The sequence below is a fragment of the Somniosus microcephalus genome, chromosome 13 (assembly GCF_052327205.1).
Source record: "Somniosus microcephalus isolate GS21.2 chromosome 13, FLI_Smic_1.0, whole genome shotgun sequence".
NCBI lineage: Eukaryota > Metazoa > Chordata > Chondrichthyes > Squaliformes > Somniosidae > Somniosus > Somniosus microcephalus.
This window is the reverse complement of record NC_140999.1, coordinates 198,492,223-198,511,357: the sequence shown is the minus strand read 5'-3', so window position 1 is coordinate 198,511,357 and position 19,135 is coordinate 198,492,223. Positions and strand designations below refer to the sequence as shown.

Below are 19,135 nucleotides of genomic sequence, written 5' to 3'. Positions count from 1 at the left end.
GCCTGCGCACCAGCGGATTTCTATGGCCTCCGAGTCCCAGTCAGCGGACATTGGCGGCTACTGCGTGGTGACACTAGTAGTAGACGGGACTGTGTTCAATAATTTTAAATTCCTGGTCCTGCCCGACCTCTGCGCTGCCGTTCTACTGGGGTTGGATTTCCAGTGCCACCTCAAAAGCGTTACGATGGCGTACGGTGGCCCCCTCCCCCCACTCACAGTCCGCAGCCAGCAGCCTCCAAATTGCCCGCCGCGCACCAGCTGCAACCTCTCCACACTCAGAGTCCCACCCCCCCCACTGTTTGCTAACCTCACCCCCGACTGTAAGCCCATCGCCACAAAGAGCAGGCGATACAGTGCCGGGGACAGGGTTTTCATCAAAACCGAAGTGGAGCGGCTCCTGAAGGAGGGGATTATTGAGGGCAGCTCCAGCCCCTGGCGAGCCCAGGTTGTGGTCGTTAAGACCGGCGAAAAACAACGCCTAGTCATCGACTACAGCCAAACAATAAACCGCTACACCCTGCTGGACGCCTACCCACTCCCCCGCATAGCTGACATGGTCAACCTGATCGCGCAGTATCGCGTCTTTTCGACCATTGACCTGAAATCAGCATACCACCAGCTCCCCATCCGCCCTGAAGACCACCAGTATACTGCTTTTGAGGCAAACGGCCGCCTCTATCACTTCCTTAGGGTTCCCTTTGGCGTTACTAACGGGGTCTCCGTCTTCCAAAGGGAGATGGACCGGATGGTCGATCAAAACGCGCTGCAGGCCACTTTCCCTTACCTAGACAATGTGACCATCTGCGGCCATGACTTGCAGGACCATGACGCAAACCTCGAGAAATTCCTCCACACCGCCCAACTCCTGAACCTGACATATAACAAGGAGAAGTGGATATTCCGCACAGACCGCCTCGCCATCCTTGGCTGTGTTGTGGAACACAGGGTCATCGGTCCCGACCCGGACCGGATGCGTCTCCTTATGGAACTCCCACTGCCCCACTGCCTAAAAGCTCTGAAGAGGTGCCTAGGGTTTTTTTCCTACTACGCTCAGTGGGTCCCCTACTATGCAGACAAAGCCCGTCCGCTGATCAAGTCCACCTCTTTTCCCCTGACGGCAGAGGCCCGCTTGGCCTTCCACCGTATCAAGGAGGACATTGCCAAAGCCACCATGCACGCAGTGGACGAATCCATCCCCTTCCAGGTGGAAAGCGACGTGTCCGACTTTGCCCTGGCCGCCACCCTTAATCAGGCGGGGAGACCTGTGGCCTTCTTCTCACGAACCCTCCAGGGCCCGGAGACCAGACACTCCACGGTCGAGAAGGAGGCCCAGGCCATTGTGGAGGCTGTGCGCCATTGGAGGCACTACCTGGCCGGAAAACGATTTACCCTGCTCACTGACCAGCGTTCAGTTGCTTTTATGTTCAACAACAAGCAGAGGGGCAAAATCAAAAATGACAAGATCTTGAGGTGGAGAATCGAACTTTCCACCTACAATTACGAGATCTTGTACCGGCCTGGGAAGCTCAATGAACCCCCAGATGCCGTATCGCGTGGCACCTGCGCCAGCGCGCAGATCGATAGGCTGAGGGCCCTCCACAATGACCTCTGCCACCCGGGGGTCACCAGGTTCTTCCACTTCATCAAGGCCCGCAACCTGCCTTACTCCATCGAGGAGGTCAGGACCATGACCAAGAACTGCCAAGTCTGCGCTGAGTGCAAACCGCACTTTTATAGACCAGACACAGCCCACCTGATAAAAGCCACTCGCCCTTTCGAACGCCTGAGCGTCGATTTTAAAGGGCCTCTCCCCTCCTCCGACCGCAATGTGTACTTCCTCAACATCATTGACGAGTACTCCCGTTTCCCGTTCGCTATCCCCTGCCCGGACATGACCAGTGCCACGGTCATTAAATGTCTGAACAGCCTCTTCACCCTGTTCGGTTTCCCCAGCTATATCCATAGCGACCGGGGCTCATCGTTTATGAGCGACGAACTCCGCCAGTACCTGCTCGCTAGGGGTATAGCCACAAGCAGGACCACCAGTTAAAACCCCCGGGGGAACGGACAGGTGGAAAGAGAGAATGCGACAGTTTGGAAGGCCGCCCTGCTAGCCTTAAAGTCTAGGTGCCTTCCGACCTCCCGCTGGCAGGAGGTGCTCCCCGATGCGCTCCACTCGATTCGGTCACTGCTCTGCACTGCCACCAATGCCACCCCTCACGAGAAAATGTTTGTCTTCCCAAGGAAGTCCACATCGGGGACATCGTTACCGCCATGGCTGACGTCCCCAGGGCCGGTACTACTGAGAAGACACGTGAGGACCAATAAAACGGACCCCCTGGTCGAGAGGGTCGACCTCCTCCACGCCAACCCCCAGTACGCTTACATTGCGTACCCGGACGGGCGGGAGGACACAGTCTCCATACGAGACCTCGCACCCTCGGGGACCGCTGTAACCCACTACCCATTACCACCCCCCCCCCCACGACCCGATATCCAACCCCAGCAGCCGGCACGCCTGAGCCCGTCACCCACGAGGACTACACTCCAGTGCACCAGCCTACACGGGACGCGACACCGGAAGCTCCACCACCCCTGCCGTCGCCACGTCGATCACAGCGGCAGATAAGACCTCCGGAGAGACTCCAATACACGAACTTTTAAATACACTTCACCCCGCCGGACTCATTTTTAAACAAGGGGTGAATGTGGTAAACCACTGTTATACCTGTCTGTAAGTGTATGTGTATTCCACTAGGTACAGGTCTGGACATGCCTCGGCCGACTCCTCCCACTATTCCAGGTATATAAGTGACTACCTCCCAGTCCCTTAGTATTCTGGACGGGTCGACCACTCGAGACAAGACCTTCATTCTTTAGTTAATAAAAGCCTGGTTGTTACTCGTTTAACCTCAGTCTTTGGAGTAATTGATGGCGCATCAGTCCCGCATTGGACTAATCAGTCACCTGCAAACTCATTTTTAATGTGGAAGCAAGTCATCCTCGGTTCCGAGAGACTGCCAAAGAAGAAGAAGATAGAATCAAAAGTAGGGAAGTTATGCTAAACATGTATCGAGCCTTGGTTAGACCACACTTGGAGTACTGCGTACAGTTCTGGTCGCCATACTATAAAATGGATATAGAGGAACTGGAGAAGGTGCAGAGAAGATTTACAAAGATGATACCAGAAATGCAAGGGTATACATATCAGGAAAGGATGAAAAGGCTGGGTCTCTTTTCTCTTGAAAAAAGACTGAGGTCTTTAAAATTATGAAAGGTTTTGATAGAGTGGATACAGGGAGAGTGTTTCCACTTGTGGGGAAGAGCATAACTAGAGGCCATCAATATAAGATAGTCACCAAAGAAATCCAATAGGGAATTCAGAAGAAACTTCTTTACCCAAAGAGTGGTGAGAATGTGGAACTCGCTACCACAGGGAGTGGTTGAAGCAAATAGTATCGATGCATTTAAGGGGAGGCTGGACAAGCATGAGGGAAAAGGGAATAAAGGGTTATGCTGATAGATTTAGATGAGGAAAGACAGGAGAAGGCTCGTGTGGAGCATAAACACTGGCATGGACTGGTTGGGCTGTTTCTGTGCCGCATATCTTATGTAATATCGGCCTCCTCCTGGAGGTCCCCACCACCACAGAAACCAGTCTTCAGCCAATTCGATTCACTCCACGTGATACGCAAAGGCTGTCGGCCCAGACAACATCCCGGCTGTCGTGCTGAAGACTTGTGCTCCAGAACTAGCCGCGCCTCTAGCCAAGTTGTTCCAGTACAGCTTTAACACTGGCATCTATCAGACAATATGGAAAACTGCTCAGGTATGTCCTGTCCACAAAAAGCAGGACAAAACCAATCCGGCCAATTACTGCCCCATCAGTCTACAATCAATCATCAGCAAAGTGATGGAAGGTGTCATTGACAGTGCTATCAAGCAGCACTTACTCACCAATAACCTGCTCACTGATGCCCAGTTTGGGTTCCGCCAGGACCACTCGGCTCCAGACCTCATTACAGCCTTGGTCCAAACATGGACAAAAGAGCTGAATTCTAGAGGGGAGGTGAGAATGACTGCCCTCGGCATCAAGGCAGCATTTGACTGAGTGTGGCATCAAGGAGCCCTCGTAAAACTGAAGTAAATGGGAATCGGGGGGAAAACTCTCCACTGGCTGGAGTCATGCCTAGCACAAAGGAAGATGGTTGTGGTGGTTGAAGGTCAATCATCACAGCTCCAGGACATCGCTGCAGGAGTTCCTCAGGGCAGTGTCCTAGGCCCAACCATCTTCAGCTGCTTCATCAATGACCTTCCCTCCATCATAAGTTCAGAAGTGGGGATGTTCGCTGATGACTGCACAGTGTGGAATCAGGGGACAAGTAGCAGAATCGATAGCAAGCTGGCTACAAAACTTAAAAGAGAGAGTAGGGTTAAAGGTAGTTACTCAGACTGGCAAAAGGTGGGAAGTGGTGTTCCACAAGAATCGGTGCTGGGACCACTGATGTTCACTACTTACCCGGGAATTGGAAGTACAATTTCCAAATTTTTGGACAACACCAAATCGGGGGGTGTACTTAATATAGAGGAAGACTGCAACAAAATTCAGGAAGAAATTAAGAAATTAATAAACTTGTAAAATAGACGTGTAATCAAGGTGTAACCTCTTCCTGAGGTCCCCACCATTACAGAAGCCAGTCTTCAGCCAATTCGATCCACTCCACGTGATATCAAGAAACTGACCCTCCAACAGTGCAGCATGCCCTCAGAATGGCCCCTCTGACAGTGCGGCGTTCCCTCAGTACTGCCCCTCCGACAGTGCAGCGCTCCCTCAGTACTGCCCCTCCGACAGTGCAGCGCTCCCTCAGTACTGCCCCTCCGACAGTGCAGCGCTCCCTCAGTACTGCCCCTCCGACAGTGCAGCGCTCCCTCAGTACTGCCCCTCCAACAGTGCAGCACTCCCTCAATCAGTGCAGCACTCCCTCAGTGCGGCACTGAAGCTTTGGTTAACCGCATCAAAGACTGTAGAGAAGTTGAGGAGAAATAACACATCATGGTCACAGTCACACAGAATACCTTTGATGACTTTGATCAAACGCTCAGTGCTGTGAACAGAACAGGAGTCAGTCTGAAGGGGTTCCAGTAGGAGTTACATAGATACATAGATACATAGAAGATAGGAGCAGGAGTAGGCCATTCGGCCCTTCGTGCCTGCTCCGCCATTTAATGAGATCATGGCTGATCCTTTAATTCAGTATCCCGTCCCCGCCTTCTCTCCGTAACCCTTAACCCCTTTTGCCCGTAGAAATATATCTAATTCCCTCTTAAATATATTTAATGAGCTGGCGTACACTGCCCTCTGTGGCAATGAGTTCCACAGGTTCACCACTCTCTGAGTGAAGAAATTCCCCCTCATCTCTGTCCTAAATGGTTTAGCCCTTATCCTTAAATTATGTCCTCTAGTTCTGTTCTCACCCGCCAAGGGAAACATTCCTTCTGCATCCAGTCTGTCTAGACCTGTCAGAATTTTATACACTTCTATGAGGTCCCCTCTCAATCTTCTAAACTCCAGTGTGTACATCCCTAAACTACATAGTCTCTCCTCATAGGTCATTCCCGCCATTCCTGGTATCAGCCTGGTGAATCGCCGCTGCACCCCCTCCATGGCAAGAACATCCTTCCTCAGATGAGGCGACCAAAACTGTACACAGTACTCGAGGTGTGGTCTCACCAGTGCCCTGTACAGCTGCAGCAAGGTATCCCTGTTCCTGTATTCTAACCCTTTTGCTATGAAGGCCAGCATACCGTTTGCCTTCTTGACCGCCTGTTGCACCTGCATGCTCGCCTTCAGTGACTGGTGTACAAGAACACCCAGGTCTCTCTGTACTTCCCCCTCTCCCAATCTATTGCCATTTAAATAATAATTTGCCCTCCCGTTCCTGCACCCAAGGTGGATAACTTCGCACTTGTCCACATTATAGTGCATCTGCCATTTATCCGCCCAATCGCCCAGTCTGTCCAAATCGCTCTGGAGCTTCCTGGTCTCTTCCTCTGAGCCCACCCCACCTCCTAGTTTAGTGTCGTCTGCAAATTTGGAAATGCTGCATCCGACTCCCTGATCCAGGTCATTAATGTAAATTGTGAACAGCTGGGGGCCCAGGACAGATCCCTGTGGTACCCCACTTGTTACTGCCTGCCATTCAGAAAATGAGCCGTTTATTCCAACTCTCTGTTTTCTATCTGACAGCCAGTTCCCTATCCACGCCAAAACTTTCCCCTTTATCCCATGAGCCTCAATTTTCCATGCTAATCTTTTATGTGGGACCTTATCGAAGGCCTTTTGGAAGTCCAGGTACACCACATCTACTGGCTCTCCCCCATCTATTCTACCAGTTACTCCCTCAAAAAATTCCAATAGATTAGTCAAGCACGATTTACCCTTTGTAAATCCATGTTGACTCTGTCCTATCCTGTCCCCATTTGCTAAGTGCTCCGCTATTTCATCCTTAATGATGGACTCCAGCATTTTGCCCACAACTGATGTAAGTTGAATGGAGAGAGAGGTGGGCGTGCTTTAATGGGTGGTCCTTGCTGGACAATCAGCAGGAAGTTGACTGGTGTCTGCTGTTAATTTGCTACAAAGACCAAAGTTAATAATCTGAGAATGTTTGCTTTTCCTACCTCTCCATATCCACTGTAATCAAGTTCTATCAGTTCAAAAGCCGCCAGCAGTTCTCCACCCATTGTCTGGCCTTTGTAAATGTCGTGAAACATTAAGGAAGGTCTCACGTATGCGTCCTCCTGCAGCTTAATGCTGGGAGCTGCAAAAGCTCGGCCGAGGAACTCTGGGCCACCCTGTGTTTTAAAAAAAGATATCAGACTCTGATTAATTCCAAAATTCATTGCATCAATATTTCCTGGTCCAATTTTGTCACGGAACCAAAATGCAGTACGGCTGTATCACAAAATCGTAGATTTGCAATTCCCCATTCAGCCCACTTCCCAATCTCAGCACATGACTGTGCAAGGGCCAGGTGGAGGTCATGGGAAGGAGGGCGAGAGCGTTAACCTTAATTTTTCACCTAGAAAAACTGCCACCAACATTGGGAGAATACTACCCACCAGTACTGTACCCCAGTGTTATACAGTGACAGACCTGCACCCACCAGTACTGTATCCCAGTGTTATACAGTGACAGACCTGCACCCACCAGTACTGTATCCCAGTGTTATACAGTGACAGACCTGTACCCACCAGTACTGTACCCCAGTGTTATACAGTGACAGACCTGTACCCACCAGTACTGTATCCTAGTGTTATACAGTGACAGACCTGTCCCCCCAGTACTGTACCCCAGTGTTATACAGGGATTGACCTGTACCCACCAGTACTGTACCCCAGTGTTATACAGTGACAGACCTGCACCCACCAGTACTGTATCCCAGTGTTATACAGGGACTGACCTGTACCCACCAGTACTGTACCCCAGTGTTATACAGTGACAGACCTGTACCCACCAGTACTGTACCCCAGTGTTAGTGACAGACCTGTACCCACCAGTACTGTACCCCAGTGTTATACAGTGACAGACCTGTACCCACCAGTACTGTATCCTAGTGTTATACAGTGACAGACCTGTCCCCCCAGTACTGTACCCCAGTGTTATACAGGGACTGACCTGTACCCACCAGTACTGTACCCCAGTGTTATACAGTGACAGACCTGCACCCACCAGTACTGTATCCCAGTGTTATACAGGGACTGACCTGTACCCACCAGTACTGTACCCCAGTGTTATACAGTGACAGACCTGTACCCACCAGTACTGTACCCCAGTGTTAGTGACAGACCTGTACCCACCAGTACTGTACCCCAGTGTTATACAGTGACAGACCTGTACCCACCAGTACTGTACCCCAGTGTTATAGTGACAGACCTATACCCACCAGTACTGTACCCCAGTGTTATACAGTGACAGACCTATACCCACCAGTACTGTACCCCAGTGTTACAGTGACAGACCTGTACCCCAGTGTTAGTGACAGACCTGTACCCACCAGTACTGTACCCCAGTGTTATACAGTGACAGACCTGTACCCACCAGTACTGTACCCGTGTTATACAGTGACAGACCTGTACCCACCAGTACTGTACCCCAGTGTTATCCAGTGACAGACCTGTACCCACCAGTACTATACCCCAGTGTTATCCAGTGACAGACCTGTACCCACCAGTACTGTACCCCAGTGTTATACAGTGACAGACCTGTACCCCAGTGTTATACAGTGACAGACCTGTACCCACTGGTACTGTACCCCAGTGTTATACAGTGACAGACCTGTACCCACCAGTACTGTACGCCAGTGTTATACAGTGCCAGACCTGTACCCACCAGTACTGTACCCCAGTGTTATACAGTGACAGACCTGTACCCACCAGTACTGTTACCCCTTGTTACCCAGTTCAAAGTGTCCAAAGTGCTCTCTCCAAACTCAATACTGATACAGCAGTACAAAATCTATTATTGTACAGCTGGGTGTTATTCACAGTTCAAGGGGTAGTACAAAATGTCATCCACCAGCATTATTATTTTATCCTAGTGACAACTCTGCTGTTAGTCTTTTCTGAAATTGCACGAGGCTACGACTCACAAAGCTGTCATAGTCGAAGATATTGATGATGATTATGGGGGGGTCGTTCTTCAGTTCCTCTTTACTTCCCTCTATCAGGATTTGATCAAACAGCAACATCTCGGACCACTTTGGGGAAAGTGTTTCTTCCAGACACTGTGGAAGAATTGAAGAGAAAGTAAAATCTGCTATGAATTCTGCATTTCAATGACCGTGTAATATACTGAAACTACAGCAGTCCCGTGTTGCTCAGTGAGATAAATCCCAAATCATGCAACTCAACTAGAGACGTCTACGGGGTTTATTGGTCTGTGATGAGCAGCAAAAACCAGGAACTGTTAAATGGAAAACAATAAGCAAATGCAGCCATGGGCAATCATGCTGCTGAAAATACTCGCGCCTCTGTATTAATTCCATATCTTACATATTACTAACCATATCTTGCTTGCTCAAGCATCTCTAAACCAAAAGACTGAGGAGTTCACACAGATATTGCCTGATCTGGACTGTACACTCTGTTAGGGACACAGCCACTTACCTAAACTCTGAAAACGTAGAGGCAGGATGACAAGCCGAGGCTGAGAGACCTGTTACTGCTGGAGCTCACAGAGTTTGTAACTCTTTAGGGTACGAAAAGTAAGAATGAAAAGAAACCAATACACTTTCTAAATAATTATATCAACATAAAGACATGACAGTTTTCCAGATAAAGATGGTGTGCAACTCAATACTCAGAACGATCAGTTCAGGAGATGAAGGCCTGCTTCTTCTGCACCTTCCAGAAATGGCTGTATTTCTATCTACTTTTCCCAAGTCTTTTACTGGGCAGAACAGCCTGCTCACGTTTCCAACAGTTTCGCACAGTTCGAGGTCCAGCAGACAGCTGTCTGATCTCTAACTTTGGATTTATCTCTTGTTGTTAGTGGTCAATGGCCTTCAAAAGTACAGCAACTCTTTCTCTCTCACAGGCAGCTTGAAGCAAGAATAATATCCATCGTACCGTTTGAACTTCTAACATCCTGGGCAGACAGCAAAGACCATCATGCACTCTGATTTTGGCCAACCTGGCAGTTCTGCTCTTCCCTTTGTTGTTGGCACTTTGAACTGAATTCCACTCTGTTACCAGTAATCCAGAGTTTCAAGTCCATTCTTATAGTCTTCCGTAAAAACAGGCATTAAAAGTCCATATTGAAAAGTCCAAAATCCTTCCTGTTTAACCAGCTAAATCCATGAATTTTGCAGCACTTGTCCTGCTTGTACAGCTAACCACTTGTGCCCATTAAGACAGACTTACAGGAACCGAATGGGAATAAGCCACAAAAACTCACCAAAGAGTCAGGGTCGAAGCACAATCACCAACTGTGCCCTGGAATACTGCAAACCTGATTAGCTCAGATTAGTGAGTCTGCCCCAGAGGATTGACTTGGAACAAATGTGACCTCAAAAGACTCCACTGACATCAGATAGAATTCATCAAATTAAAACAGTGTACATTACATCAATAAGTGATTAAAGTTTCTTACCCTGGTGGATTGACATTGAGTTGAAAATACAACTCTTGCAAAAGGGTCTGATAATCCGGTGTCATCGGCTGCGAGGACACCTCGAGCTTGGTACATATGGGCTCGCAGCTGGAAGTAACTGGTGTCTATGAGCAGGAAAAAATAATAGATATTCACTAACACACGACTACAACTCCCATTTATATAGACCCTTTAATGTAGTAAAATGTCCCAAGGCATTTCACAGAAGCGTTATCGGACAAAAAATTGACACCATGCCAAAGAAAGAGACATTAGGACAGGTGACCAAAAGCTTCGTCAAAAAGGTAGATTTTAAAAGAGTATCTAAAAGAAGAGAGAGGTGGAGAGGTTTGGGAAGGGAATTCCAGAGCTTAGAGCCTAGGCAGCTGAAGACACAGCTGCCAATGGGAATGCACAAGAGGCCAGAATTGGAGGAGTGCAGAGATCTCAAAGGATTGTAGGGCTGGAGGAGGTTAGCGAGATAGGGAGGGGGCGAGGCCATGGAGGGATTTGAAAACAAGGATGAGAATTTTAAATTCGAGGTGTTGCTGGACCAGGAGCTAATGTAGGTCAGCGAGCACAGGAGTGATGGATGATCGGGACTTAGTGCAAGTTAGGATACAGGCAGCACAGTTTGGATGATCTTAAGTTTATGTAGGGTGCAAGGTGGGAAGTTGGCCAGGAGAGCATTGGAATAGTCAAGTCTAGAGGCGACAAAACCATGGATGAGGGTTTCAGCCGATGAGCTGAGGCAGGGACGGAGACTTGTGATGTTACGGAGGTGGAAGTCGGCGGTCTTGGTGATGGAGAGGATATGGGGTTGGAAACTCATCTCAGGGTCAAGTTGGACGCTGAGGTTAGGAAGAGTCTGGTTCAGCCTGAGACAGTGGCCAGGGAGTGATGGAACCAATGGTGAGGGAAGGGAGTTTGTGGTGGTGGCCAAATATAATGGCTCCGATGTTTAACTGGAGGAAATTGCGGCTCAACCAGGACTGGATGTCGGACAAATACCGAGACTTAATTTTCAGCGCCAAATTCTTGCAGGGAGACAACTTTCAGCAGTTAGATGGAAGTGTGAAAGTGTGTATTTGTATAACAAAACATATTGAATGATTCTCCATAGCATACACATTTACAGAGTGCGACAACTACTTTAGCACAACTTCTGAAGTGGAACCCACCAGTAGTAAACTGTGCTTACGATCATTGACACTCGAGACAAAAACTAGTGCAAAATCATTAGCTCAACACTGTATTGATGTCAATCAGTTCAAAATGACCAAACCAAAAGCAAGGAAAGAGAGACGAGCTGATTTTGGCTGCCCATTTCGGTGTCTGTGAGTCATAGGGGGAAAAATTCGGCATCGCCCCATTTGGGGTGCCATTATCGGCCGTGCGCAAAGTTTAGCACCTGGCGCTAATTATCACCTCCGACAGCAAACTTGGCTTTTATCGCCCCTGGAGGTGATTGGAGCGCTAAATCAGGCGCTACACACCTGTCTTAAGGCGCAAAGGCCGAGGAGCGAGGCGCTACCTCAGAGCGCTGGCGAAGCAAGGAAGGGCGAATCAAAATAAACCTGCAAAGTGCTGCTCAGTACTCAAAACTCCTTCACACAGCGTTGAATCTCTCCGGAAGTCTCTCTCTCTCTCAGAATGCGTGGTGCAAAAATGTCACCGACAAAAAAAGGCAGGAAGCGGTCACCTAAAAATAGCGCTCCCCCAGTCCCTTTCTGACAGCATAACGCTCCCCTCAACCTGTCGTTGCTAGCGGCAGGCGGTAAGGCAGGGGGCGCCACTCAATATCCGGTCCGGGGCGCTATCGGGGCGTTGCGCACTCGACTGACGTCACAATCTGCCGGCGCAGGAGATCGTGGCGGTAGTGTTTAGCGCCGCCGCAAAATGTCTAGTTAATGTCGTGAGCGGCACAAACATCGCCGCGCCCGGCCTCTAGTTGCTTTGCGCCCCAATTGGCGCCCTCTTAAGGCGCTAACGGGAGGCGCAGTCAACTGAATTTCCCCATAGAGTCATGGGGGGAAAATTCAGTTGCTTTGCGCCTCCCGTTAGCGCCCTAAACACTACCGCCATGATCTCCTGCGCCCGCAGATCGTGACGTCAGTCGAGCGTGCAATGCCCCGGACCAGATATTGAGTTTCGCCCCCAGCCTTACCGCCTGCCACTAACAACGACAGGTTGAGGGGAGCGTTTTGCTGTCGGGGAGGGACTGGGGGAGCACGATTTAAAGGCGACCGCTTCCTGCCTTTTTTGTCAGCGACATTTTTGCACCACGCATTCCGAGAGAGAGAGAGAGAGACTTCTGGAGAGATTCAACGCTGTGTGAAGGAGTTTTGGGTCCAGAGCAGCACTTTGCAGGTTCATTTTGATTTGACCTTCCTTGTATCGATTTAGAAGAGACTGTGGGGGCTGCACTCTGAGCTCTTTCCCTGGGATCCCCATTGTTCTTTCCAGCAGATTTGATGTACAGGTCTCTCCAGGCCGAGATTCAAGGCTGCAATGAGCAGGGTGTGGATGGAGAGCAAGATCGACCCTCCCCTTTAAGAACTGGTTCGCGCCAGTGTGTCTGTGTTCCATTGCTGACTGACATCACATGAGCTTCGCCAGCACTCAGAGGTAGCGCCTCGCTCCTCGACATTTGCGCCTTGAGAGGTGTGTAGCACCTGATTTAGCGCTCCAATCACCTCCAGGGGCGATAGAAGCCAAGTTTGCAGTCGGAGGTGATAATTAGTGCCGGGGCTAATCTTTGCGCCCGGCCGATAATTGCGCCCCAAATGGGGCGATACTGAATTTCTCCCCCAGAGAGTCATAACAGCATAGGAGGCCGCCATTTGGCCCATCGAGTCCGTGCCGGCTCTCTGTAGAACAATCCAGTCAGTCCCATTCCCCCGCTCTATCCCCGTAGCCCTGCAAGTTTATTTCCCTCAAGTGCCTATCCAGTCTCCCCTTGAAAACATTGAGCGTCTCCGCTTCCACCACTTCCGTCGGCAGCAAGTTCCAGGTCATCACCACTCGCTGCGTAAAAAAGTTTTCCCCTCACATCCCCCCTGTATCTCTTGCCCAAAACCTTAGTTCTGTGTCCCCTAGTCCTTGTACCATCAACTAATGGGAACAGGCTTCCCGCATCTAGCTTATCCAAACCCTTGTTCACCTCTATCAAATCAGCCCTCAACCTCCTTTGCTCTAATGAAAACAAATCCAGCTTCTCCAACCTGTCCTTGTAGCTAAGATCCCCCATCCCCAGAACCATTCTGGTAAATCTCCTCTGCACCCTCTCAAGGGCCTTCACATCCTTCCTAAAGTGTGGTGACCAGAACTGGACACAATACTCCAGTTGGGGCCTAACCAGCGCTTTATAAAGGTTCAGCATAACTTCTCTACTTTTGTACTCAATACCTCTATTTATGAAGCCCCAGATCCCATATGCTTTGTTAACCACTCTCTCAATATGTCCAGCCACCTTCAGGGACCTATGCACATTAACTCCCAGGTCCCTCTGTCCCCGCACACTCTTTAAAACTGTGCCAGTCAGTGTATATTGCCTCTCCCTGTTCCTTCTGCCAAAATGCATCACCTCACGCTTCTCTGTATTAAATTCCAGCTGCGTAAATAACCGAGTTGTCATTTAGCTCCATCCTTTTGTTAGTCTCTCTAGAGTTTTAGTGTTGGGTTATGCGACAGCCTGCTTTTATACAGGACTGGGTCCCTTGCTGTTTGTGGTCTACATTAATGACTTGGATATGAATGTAAAAGGTATGATCAGTAAGTTCGCGGATGATACAAAAATTGGTAGGGTGGTAAATAGCGAGGAGGGTAGCCTCAGTCTGCAGGACGATATAGATGGGTTGGTCAGATGGGCGGAACAGTGGCAAATGGAATTTAACTCGGAAAAGTGCGAGGTGATGCACTTTGGGGGGACTAACAAGGCAAGGGAATACACAATGAATGGTAAGACCCTAGGCAAGATGGAGGGTCAGAGGGATCTGGGTGTGCAAGTACACAGATCCCTGAAGGCGGCGGAACAGGTGGATAAGGTGGTAAAAAAGGCATATGGGATACTTGCCTTCATTAGCCGAGGCATAGAATATAAGAGCAAGGAGGTTATGATGGAGCTGTATAAAACACTGGTTAGGCCACAGCTGGAATACTGTGTGCCGTTCTGGTCGCCACACTACAGGATGTGATCGCTTTGGAGAGGGTGCAGAGGAGATTCACCAGGACGTTACCAGGGCTGGAGCGCTTCAGCTATGAAGAGAGACTGGGCAGATTGGGTTTGTTTTCCTTGGAGCAGAGGAGGCTGAGGGGGGACATGATTGAGGTGTACAAAATTATGAGGGGCATGGATAGGATGGATACTGAGGAGCTTTTTCCCTTAGTAGAAGGGTCAATAACTAGGGGGCATAGATTCAAGGTAAAGGGCGGGAGGTTTAGAGGGGATTTGAGAAAGAACTTTTTCACCCAGAGGGTGGTTGGAGTCTGGAACTCACTGCCTGAAAGGGTTGTGGAGGCAGGAACCCTCACAACATTTAAGAAGCATTTGGATGAGCACTTGAAATGCCATAGCATACAAGGCTACGGACCAAATGTTGGAATATGGGATTAGATTAGACAGGGCTTGACGGCCAGCGCGGACACGATGGGCCGAAGTGCCTCTATCCGTGCTGTATAACTCTATGACACTTCTGGGGCTGATTGTTAGACATGTCTTGCATGTACACAATGCTGACACTGGCTGCCAAATGTGCAAATAAATGCTCCATTCTCCACCAACATCTCCCGTTAAATGAAATGGAAAAATTGCCCCCAAAATATAAAGGTGAAAGCAATTAAGTGCAGTCCGGGTGAGCGAGCGCTGTCCGGGTGAGCGAGCGCAGTCCGGGTGAGCGAGTGCAGGTAGTTCTGTTCCTTACAGTCACTGTTGAGCCTGATAGGTGGCAGAGTTCGAGGGACGTCTGTTCTCCTTGCAGCTTCCTCGTAGATTGGAATGAACTCCTGGGGAAGACTGCTGATGTTGCTCTTGGTGAACTTTGTGACTCCCAGCCACATGTAAACCTCCAATTTAGCAAAAATCTCCCCAGTAGGTGCACCTGGAGCCTGGTTTAAAACAATAGAACAAGTCCCTGTCAGAGCGGTGCTCCACTTTGATCAGTATATTTAAAGGGATCAGCACATCAACCATTTTTACTAAAACAAAAGCAAAATACTGCAGATGCTGGAGATCTGAAACAAAAACAGAAAATGCTGGAAATACTCAGCAGGTCAGGCAGCATCTGTGAAGAGAGAAACAGAGTTAACGTTTCAGGTTGATGACCTTTCATCAGAACTGGAAAAAGTTAGAGATTTAACAGGTTTTAAGCAAGTACAGAAGCAGGGAAAGAGGGGAGAGGGAGGAAAGAACAAAATGGAAGGTTTGTGATAGGGTGGAAGACAGGAGAGATTAAATGACAAAAGGGATGATGGTGCGAGGCAAAAGGGGACAGTAATGGGACAAGTAAAGAAACAAAGCAGTGTGGCGGATCGCCACCTAAACGGGCGCAATCCACTTTTCCGTCCGTGGACAATAAATCGGGCACCTTGCCTTTAAGAAGCATGCTGCCTTTAAGGCATGACAAAGGAGCGGGCGTCGCCCTCAGTGTGTACACAAAAGCGCGGGCGTCACCCTCATTCCAGCTTCGGGTTTAGCAGAGAGAGGAGCTGGGGCAGCCATCTCTCAAGAGAATGTAATAAAAGCCATGTGTTCCTCAGATCGGTTCGGCCTCCATTCGTGTTCCGCGGCAGCCCCAACATTGGTGACCCCGACGCTCGGAACGTATTCCGAGCACTGCAATGGCGGACACGAACGCAGTTTCCGTGAAACTGCCGGAGTTTTGGGAAAACCAGCCCGAAGCCTGGTTCCTCCAAGCTGAGTCCCGATTCCGGCTGCGACACATCACCACAGATGGGACGAAGTATGACTACCTCGTCGCATCACTCGGTAGCTCCACAGTCACGAAGGTCTGGATAGCGCTGCAGAACTCACCAGAGGAGGGCAAGTATGCACATCTTAAGGCCGTGCTCCTTAAAAAATTTACGACCTCGACATACCAGCGAAACTGCCGCCTCCTCGACCTTCCAGGCCTCGGTGACGCCTCACTGTCAGACCTCCTCTCCCACATGCTCTCACTCACCGACGAGAGCCCACCCGGGTCCCTCTTCCGCATGCTGTTCATCCGCCAGCTACCTCCCAGCATCCGCCCAGCGATCGTGGCGTCCGGCCTCACGGACCTAGAAGCCCTGGCCGACGAGGCCGACAAGCTGCTGTCCGCTCACTCCAGCCGCGACGTCGCTCCGGACCTGGCAGCCACAGCCTGGGCGCGCCCCTCACCGGCCACAAGGCCCAGCCACGGGGCCCACGGGGCCTTCGCGCCCCACAAACCCGGGCTACTGTTACTACCACGCACGGTTCGGCGCCAGGGCACAACGGTGCACACCTCCCTGCTCCTTCAAGTCCGCCCCCGTAACAGCCCCCGCAATGGCCGTGGGCCACGCGGGCTCCCTGCTGTATGTCACGGATGACAAAACCAGCCGCCGGTTCCTGTGCGACACTGGAGCTCAGCACAGCATCATCCCGGCCTCCGCCCTCGACATCCAAAAGGGCGAACGAGGACAGGCGCTGGCTGCCGCTAACGGCTCGGACATCCGGACGTACGGCACCTGCACAGTCACCCTCGACCTCGCTGGTCGCCGCTACCGATGGGAGTTCATCACTGCCAAGGTACTCTCCCCTCTCATCGGCGCAGACTTCCTGTGCGCCCACGGCCTACTGGTAGACATCCCTCGACACCGCCTCGTGGACATGAACACCATGTCCCCCATCCTGGGCGCCATGGCCCCCCGTCAACCCGCCGACATGGCGTCACAGTGCCACGCCCGGGCCACGGATGACTACTCGGCACTCCTGGCCGAATTCCCGGCCCTCACCAACCCGACCTTCTCCGCGGAGGTCGCCAAACACGGGGTGGAACACTTCATCCCCACCACAGGCCCCCCAGTGTACGCCCACGCCCGCAGGCTGGACCCGGCCAAACTGGAGATCGCGCGGACCAAGTTTGCCACTATGGAACAGCTCGGCATCATCCACCGCTCCAACAGTCCCTGGGCCTCCCCACTCCACATCGCCCCCAAACCAGGCGGGGATTACCGCCGCCTCAACGACGCCACCACCCCTGATCGGTACCCCGTGCCGCACATTCAGGACTTCTCGGCTAGACTGGCCGGCCGCTCAGTCTTTTCCAAAGTCGACCTGGTGTGCGGCTACCACCAAGTCCCCGTCCACGCCGCGGACGTCCCCAAGATGGCCGTAATCACCCCCTTCGGGCTTTTCGAGTTCCTGCGGATGCCCTTCGGCCTCAAAAACGCGGCCCAGGCATTCCAACGGCTCATGGACTCGGTCCTTCGGGACCTGAAGTTCCTGTTCGTCTACCTGGACGACATCCTGGTAGCCAGTTCCTCCAAGCAGGAACACCTCGAACACCTTCGCATCCTGTTCGGGCGCCTCAGCGACCACGGGCTCATCCGCAGCCCAGCCAAGTGCCAGTTCGGCCTGGACAAGATCGACTTCCTCGGCCACCACATCACCCATGCTGGGGCCATTCCCCTGCCCACCAAGGTGCAGGCCGTCCAGCAATTTCCCCGCCCCACCACCATCAAAGGACTCCAGGAGTTCCTCGGGATGGTGAATTTCTACAACCGCTTCATCCCCAAAGCGGCGTCCCTCATGAGGCCCCTGTATGAAGCCCTCCGGGGCAGGAGCGGCAAGATGGCGGTCGAATGGACAGCAGACGTATCAGCCGCCTTCAACTCCACCAAGACCGCGCTCGCCGACGCCACCCTGCTCGCGCACCCACGGCCCAATGCCAGAGTAGCGCTCACCACGTACGCCTCCGACCACGCGGTCGGCGCCGTGTACGAGCAGTGGGTCGACGGCGCCTGGCAACCACTTGCCTTCTTCAGCCGCCAACTACGCCCCCCGGAGGTCAAGTACAGCACCTTCGACCGCGAGCTCCTCGCGCTGTACCTGGCGGTCCGCCATTTTCGGTTTTTGCTGGAGGGCCACCCCTTCACTGCGTTTGTCGACCACAAACCCCTGACATTCGCAATGGCAAAGACAACCGACCCCTGGTCCGCCAGGCAGCAGCGCCAGCTCGCGGCAGTGTCCGAGTTCACCACGGACATCCAACACGTCTCCGGCCGAGACAACGTGGTAGCCGACTGCCTCTCCCGCCCCGCCATCCACGCCGCACACCTGGCAGTCGACTACGCTCAACTCGCAGCAGACCAGCTCACGGACCCTGATCTGCTCTCCGCACCTACCAACCTACCAGGGCTACACCTGGCCGACGTCGCCTGCGGCCCGACCGCAGTCACGGTCAAGTGCGACATATCCCTATCTCAACCTCGGCCCGTCGTCCCAGCGCCGCCGGGTATTCGAGATTCTCCACAACCTCTCCCACCCCGGCGCCCGCGCATCCATCAAATTGGTAGCCAACCGCTTTGTCTGGCGCGGCCTTCGCAAGGATGTGCGTACTTGGGCCAACTCCTGCCTAGCCTGCCAACGGGCCAAGGTGCAGCAACACACGAAAGCACCCCTCGAGGAGTTCACCGTCCCTTCACGTAGATTCGACCACATCCACGTGGACATCGTCGGGCCCCTGCCGCCGTCGCAAGGCCACACGCACTTGCTGACGATCGTCGACCGCACCACGCGCTGGCCCGAGGCAATTCCACTGACCTCTACCACCACCGCCGACATCGCCAGAGCCTTCGTCAGCACCCGGGTCGCACGGTTCGGTGTCCCCTCCGACATGACGTCGGACAGAGGTCCGCAATTTACCTCTGAACTCTGGACCGCCATCGCACGCAATCTCGGGGTGACCATTCACCGCACCACAGCATACCACCCCCAAGCCAACGGACTGTGTGAGCGGTTCC

General features: G+C 51.8%; 1 protein-coding gene across 1 annotated transcript in view; it reads right to left on the bottom strand.

The window, feature by feature from the left end:
* fer1l4 (fer-1 like family member 4) overlaps positions 1–19,135 on the bottom strand; it is a 294,195-nt gene that overhangs the window by 118,151 nt on the left and 156,909 nt on the right. Inside the window, exons 23-26 of the mRNA XM_086005966.1 lie at positions 15,076–15,259; positions 10,154–10,278; positions 8,652–8,786; positions 6,682–6,855 (exon numbers count right to left, since the gene is read on the bottom strand). Coding sequence (XP_085862092.1) covers positions 6,682–6,855; positions 8,652–8,786; positions 10,154–10,278; positions 15,076–15,259 — 618 coding nt within the window. The remainder of the gene's footprint in view (positions 1–6,681; positions 6,856–8,651; positions 8,787–10,153; positions 10,279–15,075; positions 15,260–19,135) is intronic.